This window comes from Bombina bombina, chromosome 1 (assembly GCF_027579735.1).
Source record: "Bombina bombina isolate aBomBom1 chromosome 1, aBomBom1.pri, whole genome shotgun sequence".
Lineage (NCBI taxonomy): Eukaryota > Metazoa > Chordata > Amphibia > Anura > Bombinatoridae > Bombina > Bombina bombina.
The window spans coordinates 133157157-133182940 of NC_069499.1; the positions used below are offsets into that span (position 1 = coordinate 133157157).

General features: G+C 42.8%; 1 protein-coding gene across 1 annotated transcript in view; it reads right to left on the reverse strand.

The window, feature by feature from the left end:
• Nucleotides 1-25784, reverse strand: part of WDHD1 (WD repeat and HMG-box DNA binding protein 1) — a 463259-nt gene that overhangs the window by 271206 nt on the left and 166269 nt on the right. Inside the window, exon 15 of the mRNA XM_053697606.1 lies at nt 7440-7577. Within this exon, the coding sequence (XP_053553581.1) occupies nt 7440-7577 (138 nt within the window). The remainder of the gene's footprint in view (nt 1-7439; nt 7578-25784) is intronic.

The window sequence follows — 25784 nt, forward strand, 5'->3', positions numbered from 1 at the left end:
AACAGAATCTGAGAACCCTCGCTTCGATAAGATCAAGCGTTCAATCTCCAAGCAGTCAGCTGGAGTGAAACCAGATTCGGATGTTCGAACGGACCCTGAACAAGAAGGTCTCGTCTCAAAGGTAGCTTCCAAGGTGGAGCCGATGACATATTCAGCAGATCTGCATACCAAGTCCTGCGTGGCCACGCAGGAGCTATCAAGATCACCGACGCCCTCTCCTGATTGATCCTGGCTACCAGCCTGGGGATGAGAGGAAACGGCGGGAACACATAAGCTAGTTTGAAGGTCCAAGGTGCTACTAGTGCATCCACTAGAGCCGCCTTGGGATCCCTGGATCTGGACCCGTAGCAAGGAACTTTGAAGTTCTGACGAGAGGCCATCAGATCCATGTCTGGAATGCCCCACAGCTGAGTGACTTGGGCAAAGATTTCCGGATGGAGTTCCCACTCCCCCGGATGCAATGTCTGACGACTCAGAAAATCCGCTTCCCAATTTTCCACTCCTGGGATGTGGATAGCAGACAGGTGGCAGGAGTGAGACTCCGCCCATAGAATGATTTTGGTCACTTCTTCCATCGCTAGGGAACTCCTTGTTCCCCCCTGATGGTTGATGTACGCAACAGTTGTCATGTTGTCTGATTGAAACCGTATGAACTTGGCCCTCGCTAGCTGAGGCCAAGCCTTGAGAGCATTGAATATCGCTCTCAGTTCCAGAATATTTATCGGTAGAAGAGATTCTTCCCGAGACCAAAGAGACGGAGTGAGTCTCTGGTCCTCTGATTTACCTGTATCTTCGGAGACAAGTCTGTATAGTCCCCATTCCACTGACTGAGCATGCACAGTTGTAATGGTCTTAGATGAATGCGCGCAAAAGGAACTATGTCCATTGCCGCTACCATCAAACCGATCACTTCCATGCACTGCGCTATGGAAGGAAGAGGAACGGAATGAAGTATCCGACAAGAGTCTAGAAGTTTCGTTTTTCTGGCCTCTGTCAGAAAAATCCTCATTTCTAAGGAGTCTATTATTGTTCCCAAGAAGGGAACCCTTGTTGACGGAGATAGAGAACTCTTTTCCACGTTCACTTTCCATCCGTGAGATCTGAGAAAGGCCAGGACAATGTCCGTGTGAGCCTTTGCTTGAGGAAGGGACGACGCTTGAATCAGAATGTCGTCCAAGTAAGGTACTACAGCAATGCCCCTTGGTCTTAGCACAGCTAGAAGGGACCCTAGTACCTTTGTGAAAATCCTTGGAGCAGTGGCTAATCCGAAAGGAAGCGCCACGAACTGGTAATGCTTGTCCAGGAATGCGAACCTTAGGAACCGATGATGTTCCTTGTGGATAGGAATATGTAGATACGCATCCTTTAAATCCACTGTGGTCATGAATTGACCTTCCTGGATGGAAGGAAGAATAGTTTGAATGGTTTCCATCTTGAACGATGGAACCTTGAGAAACTTGTTTAAGATCTTGAGATCTAAGATAGGTCTGAACGTTCCCTCTTTTTTGGGAACTATGAACAGATTGGAGTAGAACCCCATCCCTTGTTCTCTTAATGGAACAGGATGAATCACTCCCATTTTTAACAGGTCTTCTACACAATGTAAGAATGCCTGTCTTTTTATGTGGTCTGAAGACAACTGAGACCTGTGGAACCTCCCCCTTGGGGGAAGCCCCTTGAATTCCAGAAGATAACCTTGGGAGACTATTTCTAGCGCCCAAGGATCCAGAACATCTCTTGCCCAAGCCTGAGCGAAGAGAGAGAGTCTGCCCCCCACCAGATCCGGTCCCGGATCGGGGGCCAACATTTCATGCTGTCTTGGTAGCAGTGGCAGGTTTCTTGGCCTGCTTTCCCTTGTTCCAGCCTTGCATTGGTCTCCAAGCTGGCTTGGCTTGAGAAGTATTACCCTCTTGCTTAGAGGACGTAGCACTTTGGGCTGGTCCATTTCTACGAAAGGGACGAAAATTAGGTTTATTTTTTGCCTTGAAAGGCCGATCCTGAGGAAGGGCGTGGCCCTTACCCCCAGTGATATCAGAGATAATCTCTTTCAAGTCAGGGCCAAACAGCGTTTTCCCCTTGAAAGGAATGTTAAGTAGCTTGTTCTTGGAAGACGCATCAGCTGACCAAGATTTCAACCAAAGCGCTCTGCGCGCCACAATAGCAAACCCAGAATTCTTAGCCGCTAACCTAGCCAATTGCAAAGTGGCGTCTAGGGTGAAAGAATTAGCCAATTTGAGAGCATTGATTCTGTCCATAATCTCCTCATAAGGAGGAGAATCACTATCGACCGCCTTTATCAGCTCATCGAACCAGAAACATGCGGCTGTAGCTACAGGGACAATGCATGAAATTGGTTGTAGAAGGTAACCCTGCTGAACAAACATCTTTTTAAGTAAACCTTCTAATTTTTTATCCATAGGATCTTTGAAAGCACAACTATCCTCTATGGGTATAGTGGTGCGTTTGTTTAAAGTGGAAACCGCTCCCTCGACCTTGGGGACTGTCTGCCATAAGTCCTTTCTGGGGTCGACCATAGGAAACAATTTTTTAAATATGGGGGGAGGGACGAAAGGAATACCGGGCCTTTCCCATTCTTTATTAACAATGTCCGCCACCCGCTTGGGTATAGGAAAAGCTTCTGGGAGCCCCGGGACCTCTAGGAACTTGTCCATTTTACATAGTTTCTCTGGGATGACCAACTTGTCACAATCATCCAGAGTGGATAATACCTCCTTAAGCAGAATGCGGAGATGTTCCAACTTAAATTTAAACGTAATCACATCAGGTTCAGCTTGTTGAGAAATGTTCCCTGAATCAGTAATTTCTCCCTCAGACAAAACCTCCCTGGCCCCATTAGACTGGGTTAGGGGCCCTTCAGAACCATTATTATCAGCGTCGTCATGCTCTTCAGTATCTAAAACAGAGCAGTCGCGCTTACGCTGATAAGTGTTCATTTTGGCTAAAATGTTTTTGACAGAATTATCCATTACAGCCGTTAATTGTAGCATAGTAAGGAGTATTGGCGCGCTAGATGTACTAGGGGCCTCCTGAGTGGGCAAGACTCGTGTAGACGAAGGAGGGAATGATGCAGTACCATGCTTACTCCCCTCACTTGAGGAATCATCTTGGGCATCATTGTCATTGTCACATAAATCACATTTATTTAAATGAATAGGAATTCTGGCTTCCCCACATTCAGAACACAGTCTATCTGGTAGCTCAGACATGTTAAACAGGCATAAACTTGATAACAAAGTACAAAAAACGTTTTAAAATAAAACCGTTACTGTCACTTTAAATTTTAAACTGAACACACTTTATTACTGCAATTGCGAAAAAACATGAAGGAATTGTTCAAAATTCACCAAATTTTCACCACAGTGTCTTAAAGCCTTAAAAGTATTGCATACCAAATTTGGAAGCTTTAACCCTTAAAATAAATGATTCCTCAAGGCTAAATATGTGTTAATAATGAATCGATTTAGCCCAGAAAAAGTCTACAGTCTTAATAAGCCCTTGTGAAGCCCTTATTTACGATCTTAATAAACATGGCTTACCGGATCCCATAGGGAAAATGACAGCTTCCAGCATTACATCGTCTTGTTAGAATGTGTCATACCTCAAGCAGCAAGAGACTGCTCACTGTTCCCCCAACTGAAGTTAATTGCTCTCAACAGTCCTGTGTGGAACAGCCATGGATTTTAGTGACGGTTGCTAAAATCATTTTCCTCATACAAACAGAAATCTTCATCTCTTTTCTGTTTCTGAGTAAATAGTACATACCAGCACTATTTCAAAATAACAAACTCTTGATTGAATAATAAAAACTACAGTTAAACACTAAAAAACTCTAAGCCATCTCCGTGGAGATGTTGCCTGTACAACGGCAAAGAGAATGACTGGGGTAGGCGGAGCCTAGGAGGGATCATGTGACCAGCTTTGCTGGGCTCTTTGCCATTTCCTGTTGGGGAAGAGAATATCCCACAAGTAAGGATGACGCCGTGGACCGGACACACCTATGTTGGAGAAATATATATATATATATATATATATATATATATAAAAAAAATTCCTACTACCAGTATGGTATATAGAGCAGCCACATACACTTTTTGCAGCAACAAGAAAAAAGTAAAAAAAAAATTCCTCACACCTCTATACCTCAGTCTAGCTGAGAAGTCTTACTGCACCGGGACCGGAGTCGCCATTAGTAAGTGCAAGGAGACTCTCTGCTTGCGTCAGATTTGGCTGTAAGACTTGGAAAACTGCGTTTTCAAGCAGATTCGGTTTGATCAAGCTAGTAGCCGACACGGAGTATATGCAATGCGATCGGTAGTACAAAGCACTCACTGCCTAACTCGCTTCGCTCTACAAATGAATTAAAATGGAAGAACTGAGAGTCACATGATCAGACCAAGAAAAGAATGTATCTTTTCTAAGCCAGATAAGATAAATCTCTGATTAACCCTTCAGCCAGTCTGTCTATTTTAAGGGTAAAAATGATTAACCCCTTAACGTTTTACATACATCAGTGCCTGCCAAACTGTCCAACTGTTAACCCCATCTATAAGGTCAAAACTTGTCCCAGATGTTGATCCACTAGAGGAATTAACCTCTACCTTCAGTGCCTAGAGGGCAAAGGCACTTACCTGTAGATCCAGCTGCAGGGCAGGAACAGCTTCCTAGGTGTGACAGATACTCAACTCTCTATCAGTGACCTAAAGAAAAAGAAAGAACAGAGTAACCAACTCTGGCTTTCTATAAAGGGGTAGCAATAATGTTAGAAATAAAGCAAAGACTACTTCACCGTTTTCTTACTGCTAATAGCCACCATTACTCTTACTAAAGAGATTGACATGGACACAGCATAGCCCCAATCCTTGCTTGCAGGGAAAAGTACCCATAAAAGGATTAAATATCTTCAGACACCATGTTGCACATCCTCCCATGACAGAGGCAAAGAGAATGACAGGGGGTTATGGGTAAGGGAAGTGACACTTAAAGGGACATGAAACCCACATTTTTTCTTTCATGATTTAGAAAGAGAATGCAATTTTAAACATCTTTCTAATTTACTTATATTATCTAATTTGTTTTATTTTCTTGATATTCTTTGCTGAAAAGCATATCTAGATATGCTCAGTAGCTGCTGATTGGCTGCTGCACATAGAAGCCTCGTGTGATTGGCTCAGCATGTGCATTAATTTTTCTTCAACTAAGGATATCTAAAAAATGAAGCAAAATAAATAATAGAAGTAAATTGTAATGTTGATTAAATTTATATTCTCTATCTAAATCATGAAAGAAAGATTTTGGGTTTAGTGGCCCTTTAACAGCTCTGCTGGGGTGCTCTTTGCCTCCTTCTGCTGGCCAGGAGTAGAATATCCCACTAGTAATTGGAATGAAGTTGCGGACTCTCCATGCCATAGGAAAGAAACACATTTTAAAGCAAAACCAATATCTTTAAGAAAGAAGATCTTGAGAACCACAGAAGGAAAAAATGTGTGTATTGTGGGGGTGCCTGAATCAGAGATAAGTACCTGCTGGAATTTGCAGCATTAACATTGACAAAACTACTATGCATATAGAGAGTACACTGAATGGGCCCTGACCGTCAGCTTGATAATCTAAAAACTTAAAGGGACATTATACACTCATTTTTTCTTTGCATAAATGTTTTGTAGATTATCTATTTATAAAGCCCATAAAGTTTGTTTTTTAAAAAAATGTATAATTTTGCTTATTTTTAAATAACATTGCTCTGATTTTCAGACTCCTAACCAAGCCTCAAAGTTTTATTTGAATACCGTCAGCTACCTTCTCCAGCTTGCTCCTGTTTGTGTAAAGGGTCTTTTTATATGCAAAAGAAGGGGGAGGGGGGGGGGGAGTGTCTTATTTCCCACTTGCAGTGGGCTTTCCAACTGCCTTTTCAACAGAGCTAAACTGAAAGCTTCTAAGTAAGTTTTTAAACAGTTTTATACTGGATTTTTAGATCAGTATTTGTGCATCTTATTCTTTATAGTAGTGCATATTACATGCAGTTATATGAAAATGAGTGTATACTGTCCCTTTAAGCCTCGCCAAGTTATCCTCAAGTGCCTAAATTATCAAGAAAAGTTGGCTATGCTACGGGTCTACAAAGCCATGAAGGAGGTCAAGTATGAAAATCACCGCATTTTGATGTTTCAGGATTTCTCTGCAGAGGTAAGAAGAAAGCGAAAAGACTTTGCTCCAGTTTGTTCACACGTCCATGAACAGGGCGTCAAGCTACTCTTCTATACCTGGCAAAGCTGAGAGACTGCAGACCTTGTCAGGACTCAAGTGTTTTAGCTCTCCATCAGCTGTGCAGGCTTCTTTGGTCTCTAAGAAGAGACAGGGCAATGGCTGATGTTTTGATTTTGTACTTCTATCAGTGGGAACTGTTCTATGTAGCACCTATCTCTCTATGCTGATGATCTCATGCTATTTGTGGGAAATCCCAGATTTAATATACCCAAACTTCTAGACGCTGTTGCTAGGATATTATAAACATTGATAGATTATGTACACTAGCAAGGCAGGGTTCTTATAAAATTGCAAATACATATGAGCTAATTCTCAAACACTTTGAAAACCTGAACATGCAGAAAATCCTACTGAAATGGCTTAATTTTTTAACCTTAGATATAGATTAAGAATTTATTAACAGCTTCAGAAAGGTGAAAGCAGTTACTATATCTGCAAACCTGAAGGAATCCCATGTAAAGATATTGCAGCAAGCCTATATCACACCTAGTCTTCGGTCTAAGTGGGTACCCAGGACAAAAGATACATGTATTAAGATCACCAGATTGGATTAATCTATTATGGGACTGTCCTAGATTGAAAATGGTTCAGGAACAAAGTATCATACTGGTTAACAAAATTGATTAAAGAACAAGTGTGTCTTTCAGCCCAACAAATAATATTCCTCATATCGAATTATAGAGTAACTAAATATGACACCTTTATTAATATGGTCCTATTGCTTGCAAGACAATTGATACTAAAGGGCGGGGCAGACAATAAATCCCCCCCCCCCCTCTTTCAAACAATTGTTTAAAAAATATACACACCCAGATGTTAATAGAACAGGCGCTCCGGGTAAGTTATTATATACGTGTTTTTTTGTTTGTTAAGTTTTATAAATGTATTAATAGCTGGAAAATAAAGAGGGTCTTGAGCACAGCATTTTAGCTATCTAAACTCAAGACTTGTAATTGTCATGATGCCAGCATGCTACATCTTATTACATGTAATTGTCTTTATTTTGTAAATAACTTGATGGAGATTGGATGCTTGTTTCCACTCATTTCTGTATGTTTTAATCAGTGATGATGTGTGCTTTCGAGAACCTTTTAAATAAAGTTATTAAAAAAAAAAAAAAATTAAAAAAAAAGGGGAGACAGAGATCATCTTACCTTCTGCTGAAAATCCAAGCCAGGAAAGGTAAGCTTTTCTGGAAAGTGGAAGGGTGTCTCCATGTAAAACCTGTTTCTTGTTTTTCCCCAGCTCAAAAATTTGCACACCAAGACATTGATCTCCATCAAACCCCACACCTGGAGTAGATTAATAATGGTTATCCATAGTTCCTTCTCAAATTAGGTAAACACTAGTTAAGCATACACTAGAGTCAATACAATATAGTACAATATATGAAAGAAAAAAAATAATTATACATTTTTGCAACATACATTTTGCAGCTAAAGTTGTTAAAATTGAGAGTGATCTTACCCGTGTTATTCTATGAGTGGTTTGATACTGTAGTATTCTCTCTCACGCTCTCTAACCATCTCTTTTACATATTGGTCAGCTACAATGCACACCTGGATGCAATAGTATTAGCTGTGCAGAGTATATTGTACCAAGCAAAGAAGGAACAGTTTCCTGTTCACGTTAGCAGAAATAAAGTGTAGGGACACAGAAAGTTCCCCAATATATGTGCTCTGTAGTTCATTATAAATCCTGAACAGTCTAGGTTACTTTTGACAACAAACTAGTTTTTTGCAGCGAAGGAAGCTGAAACTTTCATTACTTGCACTGCTCCCTGACCAATTATCTTAGCGGTCTAAGTTTCCTTTACAAGTAGCCTTATTTCTGCTAAAGACAGAAAATGGCTGCCCACTGTGGTGTAAACAATACACAACTAGTATTATTACAGTGGTGTCTGGTAACTGAGTAGCTAGCTCTATACATGCAATACAATTATTTAGAGAGTGCAAGAAAATAGTGAGGTGTGTGGGAAGGAACAATGCTGTAGTATCATACAGTTCAAGATAGGAAATGCAAATGACAATAGGCAAAGTTCACTATCCATTTTTTTTTTTTTTTTTACAAAATATTGAAAAAAATACTATTTAAGTTACTATTTTATCAAATATTGTTCTTTGTTTCTGACTATAGTCCCTTTAAAACATTCTGTTAAGTTTATATATTCCGAGGATCAATTTAAGTTATGTTTACACCTCATATTTTGACTTTACTCTCACAAAAGGTTTTAAGCAACACACTACTAAAAAGCATATGAAGGTATTAAATTTTAAAAAAAGGAAATTTATGCTTACCTGATAAATTGATTTCTTCTACGATACGACGAGTCCACGGATTTCATCCTTACTTGTGGGATATTATCCTCCTGCTAACAGGAAGTGGCAAAGAGCACCACAGCAGAGCTATATATATAGCTCCTCCCTTCCCCTCCACCCCCAGTCATTCGACCGAAGGTTATAGGAAGAGAAAGGAAAAGCTAAAAGGTGCAGAGGAGACTGAAGTTGTAAATAATAAAAATATAATCTGTCTAAAATTGACAGGGAGGGCCGTGGACTCGTCGTATCTTAGAATAAATCAATTTATCAGGTAAGCATAAATTTCCTTTTCTTCTACAAGATACGAGTCCACGGATTTCATCCTTACTTGTGGGATACAATACCAAAGCAACAGGACACGGATGAAAGGGAGGGACAAGACAGAGACCTAAACGGAAGGCACCACTGCTTGAAGAACTTTTCTCCCAAAAACAGCCTCAGAAGAAGCAAAAGTATCAAATTTGGAAAAAGTATGAAGGGACGATCAAGTCGCAGCCTTACAAATCTGTTCAACAGATGCATAGTAGAATGAGCCGTAATTCTTTCAGGAGTCTGCTGTCCAGCAGTCTCATATGCCAGGCGGATGATACTCCTCAGCCAAAAAGAAAGAGAGGTAGCCGTAGCTTTCTGACCCCTACGCTTTCCAGAATAAACAATGAATAATGAAGATGATTGACGGAAATCCTTAGTTGCCTGCAAGTAAAACTTTAAGGCACGGACCACATCCAGATTATGTAACAGACGCTCCTTCTTAGGAGGAGGATTAGGACACAAGGAAGGAACAACAATTTCCTGATTAATATTCTTATTGGAAACAACCTTGGGAAGAAAATCAGGTTTAATATGTAAAACCACCTTATCAGAATGAAAAATGAGATAAGGCGAATCACACTGTAACGCTGAAAGCTCAGAAACACTTCGAGCAGAAGAAATAGCAACCAAAAACAGAACTTTACAAGATAATAACAGAATTTATGTTTACCTGATAAATTTCTTTCTCCAACGGTGTGTCCGGTCCACGGCGTCATCCTTACTTGTGGGATATTCTCTTCCCCAACAGGAAATGGCAAAGAGCCCAGCAAAGCTGGTCACATGATCCCTCCTAGGCTCCGCCTACCCCAGTCATTCGACCGACGTCAAGGAGGAATATTTGCATAGGAGAAACCATATGGTACCGTGGTGACTGTAGTTAAAGAAAATAAAATATCAGACCTGATTAAAAAAACCAGGGCGGGCCGTGGACCGGACACACCGTTGGAGAAAGAAATTTATCTGTTAAACATAAATTCTGTTTTCTCCAACTTGGGTGTGTCCGGTCCACGGCGTCATCCTTACTTGTGGGAACCAATACCAAAGCTTTAGGACACGGATGAAGGGAGGGAGCAAATCAGGTCACCTAAATGGAAGGCACCACGGCTTGCAAAACCTTTCTCCCAAAAATAGCCTCAGAAGAAGCAAAGGTATCAAACTTGTAAAATTTGGTAAAAGTGTGCAGTGAAGACCAAGTCGCTGCCCTACATATCTGATCAACAGAAGCCTCGTTCTTGAAGGCCCATGTGGAAGCCACAGCCCTAGTGGAATGAGCTGTGATTCTTTCGGGAGGCTGCCGTCCGGCAGTCTCGTAAGCCAATCTGATGATGCTTTTAATCCAAAAAGAGAGAGAGGTAGAAGTTGCTTTTTGACCTCTCCTTTTACCTGAATAAACAACAAACAAGGAAGATGTTTGTCTAAAATCCTTTGTAGCATCTAAATAGAATTTTAGAGCGCGAACAACATCCAAATTGTGCAACAAACGTTCCTTCTTTGAAACTGGTTTTGGACACAGAGAAGGTACGATAATCTCCTGGTTAATGTTTTTGTTAGAAACAACTTTTGGAAGAAAACCAGGTTTAGTACGTAAAACCACCTTATCTGCATGGAACACCAGATAAGGAGGAGAACACTGCAGAGCAGATAATTCTGAGACTCTTCTAGCAGAAGAAATCGCAACTAAAAACAAAACTTTCCAAGATAATAACTTAATATCAACGGAATGTAAGGGTTCAAATGGAACCCCCTGAAGAACTGAAAGAACTAAATTGAGACTCCAAGGAGGAGTCAAAGGTTTGTAAACAGGCTTGATTCTAACCAGAGCCTGAACAAAGGCTTGAACATCTGGCACAGCTGCCAGCTTTTTGTGAAGTAATACCGACAAGGCAGAAATCTGTCCCTTCAGGGAACTTGCAGATAATCCTTTTTCCAATCCTTCTTGAAGGAAGGATAGAATCCTAGGAATCTTAACCTTGTCCCAAGGGAATCCTTTAGATTCACACCAACAGATATATTTTTTCCAAATTTTGTGGTAAATCTTTCTAGTCACAGGCTTTCTGGCCTGAACAAGAGTATCGATAACAGAATCTGAGAATCCTCGCTTCGATAAAATCAAGCGTTCAATCTCCAAGCAGTCAGCTGGAGTGAAACCAGATTCGGATGTTCGAACGGACCCTGAACAAGAAGGTCTCGTCTCAAAGGTAGCTTCCAAGGTGGAGCCGATGACATATTCACCAGATCTGCATACCAAGTCCTGCGTGGCCACGCAGGAGCTATCAAGATCACCGACGCCCTCTCCTGCTTGATCCTGGCTATCAGCCTGGGGATGAGAGGAAATGGCGGGAACACATAAGCTAGTTTGAAGGTCCAAGGTGCTACTAGTGCATCCACTAGAGCCGCCTTGGGATCCCTGGATCTGGCCCCGTAGCAAGGAACTTTGAAGTTCTGACGAGAGGCCATCAGATCCATGTCTGGAATGCCCCACAGGTGAGTGACTTGGGCAAAGATTTCCGGATGGAGTTCCCACTCCCCCGGATGCAATGTCTGCCGACTCAGAAAATCCGCTTCCCAATTTTCCACTCCTGGGATGTGGATAGCAGACAGGTGGCAGGAGTGAGACTCCGCCCAAAGAATAATTTTGGTTACTTCTTCCATCGCTAGGGAACTCCTTGTTCCCCCCTGATGGTTGATGTACGCAACAGTCGTCATGTTGTCTGATTGAAACCGTATGAACCTGGTCCTCGCAAGCTGGGGCCAGGCCTGGAGAGCATTGAATATCGCTCTCAGTTCCAGAATATTTATCGGTAGAAGAGATTCTTCCCGAGACCAAAGACCCTGAGCTTTCAGGGATCCCCAGACCGCGCCCCAGCCTATCAGACTGGCGTCGGTCGTGACAATGACCCACTCTGGTCTGTGGAACATCATCCCTTGAGACAGATTGTCCAGGGACAGCCACCAACGGAGTGAGTCTCTGGTCCTCTGATTTACTTGTATCTTCGGAGACAAGTCTGTATAGTCCCCATTCCACTGACTGAGCATGCACAGTTGTAATGGTCTTAGATGAATGCGCGCAAAAGGAACTATGTCCATCGCCGCCACCATCAACCCGATCACTTCCATGCACTGAGCTATGGAAGGAAGAGGAACGGAATGAAGTATCCGACAAGAGTCCAGAAGCTTTGTTTTTCTGGCCTCTGTTAGAAAGATCCTCATTTCTAAGGAGTCTATAATTGTTCCCAAGAAGGGAACCCTTGTTGACGGGGATAGAGAACTCTTTTCCACGTTCACTTTCCAGCCGTGAGATCTGAGAAAGGCCAGGACAATGTCCGTGTGAGCCTTTGCTTGAGGAAGGGACGACGCTTGAATCAGAATGTCGTCCAGGTAAGGTACTACTGCAATGCCCCTTGGTCTTAGCACCGCTAGAAGGGACCCTAGTACCTTTGTGAAAATCCTTGGAGCAGTGGCTAATCCGAAAGGAAGCGCCACGAACTGGTAATGTTTGTCCAGGAATGCAAACCTTAGGAACCGATGATGTTCCTTGTGGATAGGAATATGTAGATACGCATCCTTTAAATCCACCGTGGTCATGAATTGACCTTCCTGGATGGAAGGAAGGATAGTTCGAATGGTTTCCATCTTGAACGATGGGACCTTGAGAAATTTGTTTAAGATCTTGAGATCTAGGATTGGTCTGAACGTTCCCTCTTTTTTGGGAACTATGAACAGATTGGAGTAGAACCCCATCCCTTGTTCTCTTAATGGAACAGGATGAATCACTCCCATTTTTAACAGGTCTTCTACACAATGTAAGAACGCCTGTCTTTTTATGTGGTCTGAAGACAACTGCGACCTGTGGAACCTCCCCCTTGGGGGAAGTCCCTTGAATTCCAGAAGATAACCCTGGGAGACTATTTCTAGCGCCCAAGGATCCAGAACATCTCTTGCCCAAGCCTGAGCGAAGAGAGAGAGTCTGCCCCCCACCAGATCCGGTCCCGGATCGGGGGCCAATATTTCATGCTGTCTTGGTAGCAGTGGCAGGTTTCTTGGCCTGCTTTCCCTTGTTCCAGCCTTGCATTGGTCTCCAAGCTGGCTTGGCCTGAGAAGTATTACCCTCTTGCTTAGAGGACGTAGCACCTTGGGCTGGTCCGTTTTTACGAAAGGGACGAAAATTAGGTCTATTTTTTGCCTTGAAAGGCCGATCCTGAGGAAGGGCGTGGCCCTTACCCCCAGTGATATCAGAGATAATCTCTTTCAAGTCAGGACCAAACAACGTTTTCCCCTTGAAAGGAATGTTTAGTAGCTTGTTCTTGGAAGACGCATCAGCCGACCAAGATTTCAACCAAAGCGCTCTGCGCGCCACAATAGCAAACCCAGAGTTCTTAGCCGCTAACTTAGCCAATTGCAAAGAGGCGTCTAGAGTGAAAGAATTAGCCAATTTGAGAGCATTGATTCTGTCCATAATCTCCTCATAAGGAGGAGAGTCACTATCGAGCACCTTAAGCAGTTCATCAAACCAGAAATATGCGGCAGTAGTGACAGGGACAATGCATGAAATGGGTTGTAGAAGGTAACCCTGCTGAACAAACATCTTTTTAAGCAAACCTTCTAATTTTTTATCCATAGGATCTTTGAAAGCACAACTATCCTCTATGGGAATAGTGGTGCGTTTGTTTAAAGTAGAAACCGCTCCCTCGACCTTGGGGACTGACTGCCATAAGTCCTTTCTGGGGTCGACCATAGGAAACAATTTTTTAAATATGGGGGGAGGGACGAAAGGAATACCGGGCCTTTCCCATTCTTTATTAACAATGTCCGCCACCCGCTTGGGTATAGGAAAAGCTTCTGGGAGCCCCGGCACCTCTAGGAACTTGTCCATTTTACATAGTTTCTCTGGGATGACTAAATTTTCACAATCATCCAGAGTGGATAATACCTCCTTAAGCAAAATGCGGAGATGTTCCAATTTAAATTTAAATGTAATCACATCAGATTCAGCCTGCTGAGAAATGTTCCCTAAATCAGTAATTTCTCCCTCAGACAAAACCTCCCTGGCCCCCTCAGATTGGGTTAGGGGCCCTTCAGAGATATTAATATCAGCGTCGTCATGCTCTTCAGTAACTAAAACAGAGCAGCCACGCTTACGCTGACAAGGGTTCATTTTGGCTAAAATGTTTTTGACAGAATTATCCATTACAGCCGTTAATTGTTGCATAGTAAGGAGTATTGGCGCGCTAGATGTACTAGGGGCCTCCTGAGTGGGCAAGACTCGTGTAGACGAAGGAGGGAATGATGCAGTACCATGCTTACTCCCCTCACTTGAGGAATCATCTTGGGCATCATTGTCATTATCACATAAATCACATTTATTTAAATGAATAGGAATTCTGGCTTCCCCACATTCAGAACACAGTCTATCTGGTAGTTCAGACATGTTAAACAGGCATAAACTTGATCAGAAAGTACAAAAAACGTTTTAAAATAAAACCGTTACTGTCACTTTAAATTTTAAACTGAACACACTTTATTACTGCAATTGCGAAAAAACATGAAGGAATTGTTCAAAATTCACCAAATTTTCACCACAGCGTCTTAAAGCTTTGAAAATATTGCACACCAATTTTGGAAGCTTTAACCCTTAAAATAACGGAACCGGAGCCGTTTTAAGCTTTAAACCCCTTTACAGTCCCTGGTATCTGCTTTGCTGAGACCCAACCAAACCCAAAGGGGAATACGATACCAAATGACGCCTTCAGAAGTCTTTTATAAGTATCAGAGCTCCTCTCACATGCGACTGCATGCCATGCCTCTCAAAAACAAGTGCGCAACACCGGCGCGAAAATGAGACTCTGCCTATGCTTTGGGAAAGCCCCTAAAGAATAAGGTGTCTAAAACAGTGCCTGCCGATATTATTATATCAAAATACCCAGATAAAATGATTCCTCAAGGCTAAATATGTGTTAATAATCAATCGATTTAGCCCAGAAAAAGTCTACAGTTTAAATAAGCCCTTGTGAAGCCCTTATTTACAATCGTAATAAACATGGCTTACCGGATCCCATAGGGAAAATGACAGCTTCCAGCATTACATCGTCTTGTTAGAATGTGTCATACCTCAAGCAGTAAGAGACTGCACACTGTTCCCCCAACTGAAGTTAATTGCTCTCAACAGTCCTGTGTGGAACAGCCATGGATTTTAGTTACGGTTGCTAAAATCATTTTCCTCATACAAACAGAATTCTTCATCTCTTTTCTGTTTCTGAGTAAATAGTACGTACCAGCACTATTTGAAAATAACAAACTCTTGATTGAATAATGAAAAACTACAGTTAAACACTAAAAAACTCTAAGCCATCTCCGTGGAGATGTTGCCTGTACAACGGCAAAGAGAATGACTGGGGTAGGCGGAGCCTAGGAGGGATCATGTGACCAGCTTTGCTGGGCTCTTTGCCATTTCCTGTTGGGGAAGAGAATATCCCACAAGTAAGGATGACGCCGTGGACCGGACACACCTATGTTGGAGAAAATTTAATATCTATGGAATGCAAAGGTTCAAACGGAACCCCTTGAAGAACTCGAAGAACTAAATTTAAACTCCAGGGAGGAGTAATTGGTCTAAATACAGGCTTAATTCTAGAGAGAGCCTGACAAAAAGACTGAACATCTGGCACATCTGCCAAACGTTTGTGAAACAAAATTGACAACGCAGAAATTTGTCCCTTTAAGGAACTTGCTGATAACCCTTTCTCCAATCCTTCTTGGAGAAAAGACAGAATCCTAGGAATCCTAACTTTACTCCATGAGTAACCCTTGGATTCACACCAATAAAGATATTTACGCCATATCTTATGATAAATTTTTCTAGTAACAGGCTTTCTAGCCTGTATGAAAGTACTGATAACCGAATCAGAGAATCCTTGCTTCGATAAAATCAAGCGTTCAATCTCCACGCAGTCAGCTGCAGAGAAATTAGATTTGGATGTTGGAAAGGGCCTTGAATGAGAAGGTCCTGTCTCAAGGGAAGTTTCCACGGTGGCAGAGAGGACATGTCCACTAGATCCGCATACCAAGTCCTGCGTGGCCACGCAGGCGCTATCAGGATTACTGAAGCTCTCTCCTGTTTGATTCGAGCAATCACGCGTGGAAGAAGAGGAAACGGTGGAAACACATAAGCTAGGCTTAGACCAAGGCATCTATCAGTTCGGCCTGAGGATCCCTCGACCTGGATCCGTATCTTGGAAGCTAGGCATTCTGTCGAGATGCCATCAGATCCAATTCCGGTCTGCCCCATCGGAGAATAAGTAAGGCAAAAACCTCCGGGTTGAGTTCCCACTCCCCTGGATGAAAAATCCCCTTCCCAGTTCTCTACTCCTGGGATGTAGATTGCTGACAGATAACAAGAGTGGGCCTCCGCCCATCCGATTATCTTGGATACTTCTATCATCGCTAAGGAACTTCTTGTCCTCCTTGATGATTGATATATGCCACTGTCGTGATGTTGTCCGACTGGAATCTGATGAATTTGGCCGAAGCCAACTAAGGCCATGCCTGAAGCGCATTGAATATTGCTCTCAGTTCCAGAATATTGATCGGAAGTAGAGACTCCACCTGAGTCCAAACACCCTGAGCTTTCAGGGAATTCCAGACTGCCCCCCAGCCCAGTAGGCTGGCGTCCGTTGTCACTATCACCCACGAGGGTCTGCGGAAACAAGTCCCCTGGGACAGATGATCCGGCGACAACCACCAAAGAATAGTGTCTCTCGTTTCTTGATCTAGATTTATCAGAGGAGATAAATCCGCATAATCCCCATTCCACTGTCCGAGCATGCACAGCTGCAGTGGACTGAGATGAAAGTGAGCAAACGGAATGATGTCCATTGCCGCTACCATTAATCCAATTACTTCCATACACTGAGCCACTGATGGCCAAGGAATGGACTGAAGTACTCTGCAAGTATTTAGAATCTTTGATTTTTTTACCTCCGTCAGAAATATGTTCATGGCTACCGAGTCTATCAGAGTTCCCAGAAAAGGAACCCTTGTCTGTGGAACAAGTGGACTTTCCTCTATGTTCACCTTCCAACCATGAGTTCTCAGGAAAGACAACACTGTGTCCATGTGAGACTTTGTCAGTTGATAGGTTGACGCCTGGATTATAATATCGTCCAGATAAGGCGCCACTGCTATGCCTCGCAGTCTGAGAACCGCCAAAAGAGACCCTAGAACCTTTGTGAAGATTCTGGGGGCTGTGGCCAACCCGAAGGGAAGAGCCACGAACTGATAATGTTTGCCCAGGAAGGCAAACCTTAGAAACGGATGATGATCCTTGTGGATAGGAATATGAAGGTAAGCATCCTTCAAGTCCACGGTAGTCATATATTGACCTTTCTGGATCATTGGTAAAATTGTTCGAATAGTCTCCATCTTGAATGATGGGACTCTGAGAAACTTGTTTAGACACTTGAGGTCTAAAATGGATCTGAAAGTTCCCTCTTTTTAGGGAACCATGAATAGATTTGAGTAAAACCCCAGTTCCTGTTCCGATTTTGGAACGGGACAAATTACTCCCATGGTAAAAAGGTCTTTTACACAGCGTAAGAACGCCTCTCTTTATCTGGTCTGCAGATAATCTTGAAAGATGAAATCTCCCCCTTGGGAGAAAGTCCTTGAATTCCAATTGATAACCGTGGGTCACTATTTCTAGTGCCCAGGGGTCCTGAACATCTCTTGCCCAAGTCTGGGCAAAAAAAAAGAGTCTGCCCCCTACTAGATCCGGTCCCGGATCGGGGGCCGCCCCTTCATGCTGTCTTAGTAGCAGCAGCGGGCTTTTTGGATTGTTTACCTTTATTCCAATTCTGGTTGGGTCTCCAGACTGACTTAGATTGGGAAAAATTCCCTTCCTGCTTTGTGGAGGAAGAGGAAGCAGGGGGTCCACCTTTAAAATTCCTAAAGGAACGAAAATTATTTTGTTTACCCCTCATCTTAACAGACTTATCCTGAGGTAGAGCATGGCCTTCAATTCGGGCCCAAAAACAGAATTTATGTTTACCTGATAAATTACTTTCTCCAACGGTGTGTCCGGTCCACGGCGTCATCCTTACTTGTGGGATATTCTCTTCCCCAACAGGAAATGGCAAAGAGCCCAGCAAAGCTGGTCACATGATCCCTCCTAGGCTCCGCCTTCCCCAGTCATTCGACCGACGTAAAGGAGGAATATTTGCATAGGAGAAACCATATGATACCGTGGTGACTGTAGTTAAAGAAAATAAATGATCAGACCTGATTAAAAAACCAGGGCGGGCCATGGACCGGACACACCGTTGGAGAAAGTAATTTATCAGGTAAACATAAATTCTGTTTTCTCCAACATAGGTGTGTCCGGTCCACGGCGTCATCCTTACTTGTGGGAACCAATACCAAAGCTTTAGGACACGGATGAAGGGAGGGAGCAAATCAGGTCACCTAGATGGAAGGCACCACGGCTTGCAAAACCTTTCTCCCAAAAATAGCCTCAGAAGAAGCAAAAGTATCAAACTTGTAAAATTTAGTAAAAGTGTGCAGTGAAGACCAAGTCGCTGCCTTACATATCTGATCAACAGAAGCCTCGTTCTTGAAGGCCCATGTGGAAGCCACAGCCCTAGTGGAATGAGCTGTGATTCTTTCAGGAGGCTGCCGTCCGGCAGTCTCATAAGCCAATCTGATGATGCTTTTAATCCAAAAAGAGAGAGAGGTAGAAGTTGTTTTTTGACCTCTCCTTTTACCAGAATAAACAACAAACAAGGAATATGTTTGTCTAAAATCCTTTGTAGCCTCTAAATAGAATTTTAGAGCACGAACAACATCCAAATTGTGCAACAAACGTTCCTTCTTTGAAACTGGATTCGGACACAAAGAAGGCACGACTATCTCCTGGTTAATGTTTTTGTTAGAAACAACTTTCGGAAGAAAACCAGGTTTAGTACGTAAAACCACCTTATCTGCATGGAACACCAGATAAGGAGGAGAACACTGCAGAGCAGATAATTCTGAAATTCTTCTAGCAGAAGAAATTGCAACCAAAAACAAAACTTTCCAAGATAATAACTTAATATCAACGGAATGTAAGGGTTCAAACGGAACCCCCTGAAGAACTGAAAGAACTAAATTGAGACTCCAAGGAGGAGTCAAAGGTTTGTAAACAGGCTTGATTCTAACCAGAGCCTGAACAAAGGCTTGAACATCTGGCACAGCTGCCAGCTTTTTGTGAAGTAACACAGACAAGGCAGAAATCTGTCCCTTCAAGGAACTTGCAGATAATCCTTTCTCCAAACCTTCTTGAAGAAAGGATAGAATCTTAGGAATTTTTACCTTGTCCCAAGGGAATCCTTTAGATTCACACCAACAGATATATTTTTTCCATATTTTGTGGTAAATTTTTCTAGTTACAGGCTTTCTGGCCTGAACAAGAGTTTCAATGACAGAATCTGAGAACCCTCGCTTTGATAAGATCAAGCGTTCAATCTCCAAGCAGTCAGTTGGAGTGAGACCAGATTCGGATGTTCGAACGGACCTTGAACAAGAAGGTCTCGTCTCAAAGGTAGCTTCCATGGTGGAGCCGATGACATATTCACCAGGTCTGCATACCAAGTCCTGCGTGGCCACGCAGGAGCTATCAAGATCACCGATGCCCTCTCCTGATTGATCCTGGCTACCAGCCTGGGGATGAGAGGAAACGGCGGGAATACATAAGCTAGTTTGAAGGTCCAAGGTGCTACTAGTGCATCTACTAGAGTCGCCTTGGGATCCCTGGATCTGGACCCGTAGCAAGGAACCTTGAAGTTCTGACGAGAGGCCATCAGATCCATGTCTGGAATGCCCCACAATTGAGTAATTTGGGCAAAGATTTCCGGATGGAGTTCCCACTCCCCCGGATGAAATGTCTGACGACTCAGAAAATCCGCTTCCCAATTTTCCACTCCTGGGATGTGGATTGCAGACAAGTGGCAGGAGTGAGTCTCCGCCCATTGAATGATTTTGGTCACTTCTTCCATCGCCAGGGAACTCCTTGTTCCCCCCTGATGGTTGATGTACGCAACAGTCGTCATGTTGTCTGATTGAAACCGTATGAACTTGGCCTTTGCTAGCTGAGGCCAAGCCTTGAGAGCATTGAATATCGCTCTCAGTTCCAGAATATTTATCGGGAGAAGAGATTCTTCCCGAGACCAAAGACCCTGAGCTTTCAGGGGTCCCCAGACCGCGCCCCAGCCCACCAGACTGGCGTCGGTCGTGACAATGACCCACTCTGGTCTGCGGAAGCTCATCCCCTGTGACAGGTTGTCCAGGGACAGCTACCAACGGAGTGAATCTCTGGTCCTCTGATCTACTTGTATCGTCGGAGACAAGTCTGTATAGTCCCCATTCCACTGACTGAGCATGCACAGTTGTAATGGTCTTAGATGAATTCGCGCAAAAGGAACTATGTCCATTGCCGCTACCATCAAACCTATTACTTCCATGCACTGCGCTATGGAAGGAAGAGGAACAGAATGAAGTATTTGACAAGAGTTTAGAAGTTTTGATTTTCTGGCCTCTGTCAGAAAAATCCTCATTTCTAAGGAGTCTATTATTGTTCCCAAGAAGGGAACCCTTGTTGACGGAGATAGAGAACTTTTTTCTACGTTCACTTTCCACCCGTGAGATCTGAGAAAGGCCAGGACAATGTCCGTGTGAGCCTTTGCTTGAGGAAGGGACGACGCTTGAATCAGAATGTCGTCCAAGTAAGGTACTACTGCAATGCCCCTTGGTCTTAGCACCGCTAGAAGGGACCCTAGTACCTTCGTGAAAATCCTTGGAGCAGTGGCTAATCCGAACGGAAGTGCCACAAACTGGTAATGCTTGTCCAGGAATGCGAACCTTAGGAACCGATGATGTTCCTTGTGGATAGGAATATGTAGATACGCATCCTTTAAATCCACCGTGGTCATGAATTGACCTTCCTGGATGGAAGGAAGAATTGTTCGAATGGTTTCCATTTTGAACGATGGAACCTTGAGAAACTTGTTTAGGATATTGAGATCTAAGATTGGTCTGAATGTTCCCTCTTTTTTGGGAACTACGAACAGATTGGAGTAGAACCCCATCCCTTGTTCTCCTAAAGGAACAGGATGAATCACTCCCATTTTTAACAGGTCTTCTACACAATGTAAGAATGCCTGTCTTTTTATGTGGTCTGAAGACAATTGAGACCTGTGGAACCTCCCCCTTGGGGGAAGCCCCTTGAATTCCAGAAGATAACCTTGGGAGACTATTTCTAGTGCCCAAGGATCCAGAACATCTCTTGCCCAAGCCTGAGCGAAGAGAGAGAGTCTGCCCCCCACCATATCCGGTCCCGGATCGGGGGCCAACATCTCATGCTGTCTTGGTAGCAGTGGCAGGTTTCTTGGCCTGCTTTCCTTTGTTCCAGCCTTGCATTGGTCTCCAGGCTGGCTTGGCTTGAGAAGTATTACCCTCTTGCTTAGAGGACGTAGCACTTGGGGCTGGTCCGTTTCTGCGAAAGGGACGAAAATTAGGTTTATTTTTGGCCTTGAAAGACCTATCCTGAGGAAGGGCGTGGCCCTTGCCCCCAGTGATATCAGAGATAATCTCTTTCAAGTCAGGGCCAAACAGCGTTTTCCCCTTGAAAGGAATGTTAAGCAATTTGTTCTTGGAAGACGCATCCGCTGACCAAGATTTTAACCAAAGCGCTCTGCGCGCCACAATAGCAAAACCAGAATTTTTCGCCGCTAACCTAGCCAATTGCAAAGTGGCGTCTAGGGTGAAAGAATTAGCCAATTTGAGAGCATGAATTCTGTCCATAATCTCCTCATAAGAAGAAGAATTATTATTGAGCGCCTTTTCTAGCTCATCGAACCAGAAACACGCTGCTGTAGTGACAGGAACAATGCATGAAATTGGTTGTAGAAGGTAACCTTGCTGAACAAACATCTTTTTAAGCAAACCTAATTTTTTATCCATAGGATCTTTGAAAGCACAACTATCTTCTATGGGTATAGTGGTGCGTTTGTTTAGAGTAGAAACCGCCCCCTCGACCTTGGGGACTGTCTGCCATAAGTCCTTTCTGGGGTCGACCATAGGAAACAATTTTTTAAATATGGGGGGAGGGACGAAAGGTATACCGGGCCTTTCCCATTCTTTATTTACAATGTCCGCCACCCGCTTGGGTATAGGAAAAGCTTCGGGGGGCCCCGGGACCTCTAGGAACTTGTCCATTTTACATAGTTTCTCTGGAATGACCAAATTCTCACAATCATCCAGAGTGGATAACACCTCCTTAAGCAGAGCGCGGAGATGTTCCAATTTAAATTTAAATGTAATCACATCAGGTTCAGCTTGTTGAGAAATTTTCCCTGAATCTGAAATTTCTCCCTCAGACAAAACCTCCCTGGCCCCCTCAGACTGGGGTAGGGGCCCTTCAGAACCAATATCATCAGCGTCCTCATGCTCTTCAGTATTTTCTAAAACAGAGCAGTCGCGCTTTCGCTGATAAGTGGGCATTTTGGCTAAAATGTTTTTGATAGAATTATCCATTACAGCCGTTAATTGTTGCATAGTAAGGAGTATTGGCGCGCTAGATGTACTAGGGGCCTCCTGTGTGGGCAAGACTGGTGTAGACGAAGGAGGGGATGATGCAGTACCATGCTTACTCCCCTCACTTGAGGAATCATCTTGGGCATCATTTTCTCTAAATTTTGTGTCACATAAATCACATCTATTTAAATGAGAAGGAACCTTGGCTTCCCCACATTCAGAACACAGTCTATCTGGTAGTTCAGACATGTTAAACAGGCAAAAACTTGATAACAAAGTACAAAAAACGTTTTAAAATAAACCGTTACTGTCACTTTAAATTTTAAACTGAACACACTTTATTACTGCAATTGCGAAAAAGTATGAAGGAATTGTTCAAAATTCACCAAAATTTCACCACAGTGTCTTAAAGCCTTAAAAGTATTGCACACCAAATTTGGAAGCTTTAACCCTTAAAATAACGGAACCGGAGCCGTTTTTATATTTAACCCCTTTACAGTCCCTGGTATCTGCTTTGCTGAGACCCAACCAAGCCCAAAGGGGAATACGATACCAAATGACGCCTTCAGAAAGTCTTTTCTATGTATCAGAGCTCCTCACACATGCATCTGCATGTCATGCTTCTCAAAAACAAGTGCGCAATAGAGGCGCGAAAATGAGACTCTGCCTATGATTAGGGAAAGCCCCTAGAGAATAAGGTGTCCAATACAGTGCCTGCCGGTTATTTTACATAATTCCCAAGATTAAAATAATTCCTCAAGGCTATGGAGTATAAAATATGTTTATATATAAATCGATTTAGCCCAGAAAATGTCTACAGTCTTAAAAAGCCCTTTTTTTCTTTCTGTAATAAAAATGGCTTACCGGATCCCATAGGGAATATGACAGCTTCCAGCATTACATCGTCTTGTTAGAATGTGTCATACCTCAAGCAGCAAAAGTCTGCTCACTGTTCCCCCAACTGAAGTTAATTCCTCTCAACAGTCCTGTGTGGAAACAGCCATCGATTTTAGTAACGGTTGCTAAAATCATTTTCCTCTTACAAACAGAAATATTCATCTCTTTTCTGTTTCAGAGTAAATAGTACATACCAGCACTATTTTAAAATAACAAACTCTTGATTGAATAATAAAAACTACAGTTAAACACTAAAAAACTCTAAGCCATCTCCGTGGAGATGTTGCCTGTACAACGGCAAAGAGAATGACTGGGGAAGGCGGAGCCTAGGAGGGATCATGTGACCAGCTTTGCTGGGCTCTTTGCCATTTCCTGTTGGGGAAGAGAATATCCCACAAGTAAGGATGACGCCGTGGACCGGACACACCTATGTTGGAGAAAAGGGTCTTACCTTTAAAGGGAATAGCTAAAAGCTTAGTTTTTGATGACACATCAACAGACCAAGATTTAAGCCACAACGCTCTACGCGCTAAAATAGCAAATCCTGCATTTTTCGCCGCTAATTTAGCAATTTGAAAAGCGGCATCAGTAATAAAATAATTAGTTAGCTTAAGAGCCTTAATTCTATCCAAAATATCATCTAAAGGAGTCTCAACCTTAAGAGACTCTTCCAGAACCTCAAACCAAAAGGCTGTTGCAGTAGTTACTGGAACAATGCAAGCCGTAGGTTGTAAAAGAAACCGCTGATTTACAAATAATTTATTTAAAAGACCCTCTAATTTTTTTTCCATAGGATCTTTGAAAGCACAACTGTCCTCAATAGGTACAGTTGTACGCTTAGCCAGGGTAGATATAGCTCCCTCCACCTTAGGGACCGTTTGCCAAGAGTCCCGAATGGTGTCTGATATGGGAAACATTTTCTTAAAATTAGGAGGAGGAGAGAACGGTATACCTGGTCTATCCCATTCCTTTTTTACAATTTCCGAAATTCTTTTAGGAACCGGAAAAACATCAGTGTAAGTAGGCACCTCTAGATATTTGTCCATCTTACACAATTTCTCTGGAGGTATCACAATAGGGTCATAATCATCCAGAGTCGCTAAAACCTCCCGAAGTAACAGGCAGAGGTGTTCAAGCTTAAATTTAAAGGACATAGTATCCGAATCTGTCTGAGGTAACACATTCCCTGAGTTTGAAATCTCTCCCTCAGACAGCTATTCCCTGACCTCCAACTCAGAACATTGTGAGGGTACATCAGAAATAGCTAATAAAGCATCAGAGGATTCAGTATTCACATTAATACCTGACCTACTGCGTTTACCCTGTAACACTGGTAATTTAGATAATACCTCTGTAAGGGTAGTTGACATAACTGCAGCCATCTCCTGCAGAGTAAAGGAATTAGACGCACTAGAGGTACTGGGCGTCGCTTGTGTGGGCGTTAAAGGTTGTGACACTTGGGGAGAATTGGTTGGCATATCCTGATTTTCTTCAAACTGAGAATCATCCTTAGACACACTATCTTTATTTAGAATATGCTTTTTACAATGTAAGGCCTTTTCAGTACAAGAGGTACACAATGTAAGAGGGGGTTCCACAATGGCATCTAAACACATAGAACACAGATTCCTCAATGTCAGACATGTTGAACAGACACATAAAAACCAACAAAAGACGTTTAAACACTTTAATAAATGCTTTAAACAGTTATCAAAAAACCGTGTACTGTGCCTTTAAAATATAAAAATTGAACAATTTTTTCAAAAGTGCGTAAAAACGTTAATTTGTCTTCAAAATTATCACAATTCTAAATAAGGCTTCCAAAAATTATTGCACCCTAAATATGAAGGGAAGGATTAGTTGCTATTATATTTATAGCCATATATAATAAGTCAGCACAAAAAAACCCTCTGCACCTCGCCACAGTTCTGCTGTGGCGCCTACCTGCCCCCAGGGTACTTTGACAAGACTCGACAACAATCCGGAGAGGAAAGAAACTGTTTAAGCCCCACCGGAGCTAAAGACTGCTGCCTCCTAGCCAGAATACAGAGCGCATCTGAGCGCGCGAAAATAAGCCCCGCCCATCAGGACAGATGACCGTGTAGGCCCAAACCACCGCATGGAATAGCGGTTACAACACTAGCCATGTGGAAACGATTACCCCTCAAGCACAATCTACGGTCATAATGTGTATACACAAACCACAATAAACAACTCCCAGTGTCTAATAATGATCTTCCAGGAAATAGCCCTTTATCATTATAAGCTTGCCCATAAAAAATGTCAACATCATAAAAATAAATAAATAAATAGGTTTCAGTAACACCCTTAAGATAGGTCCACTGCTTACCCCTTCCCTAACCGGGAATACATTTTCAGCCATTTTCTGACATACCAAGTCTCTGCAGAATA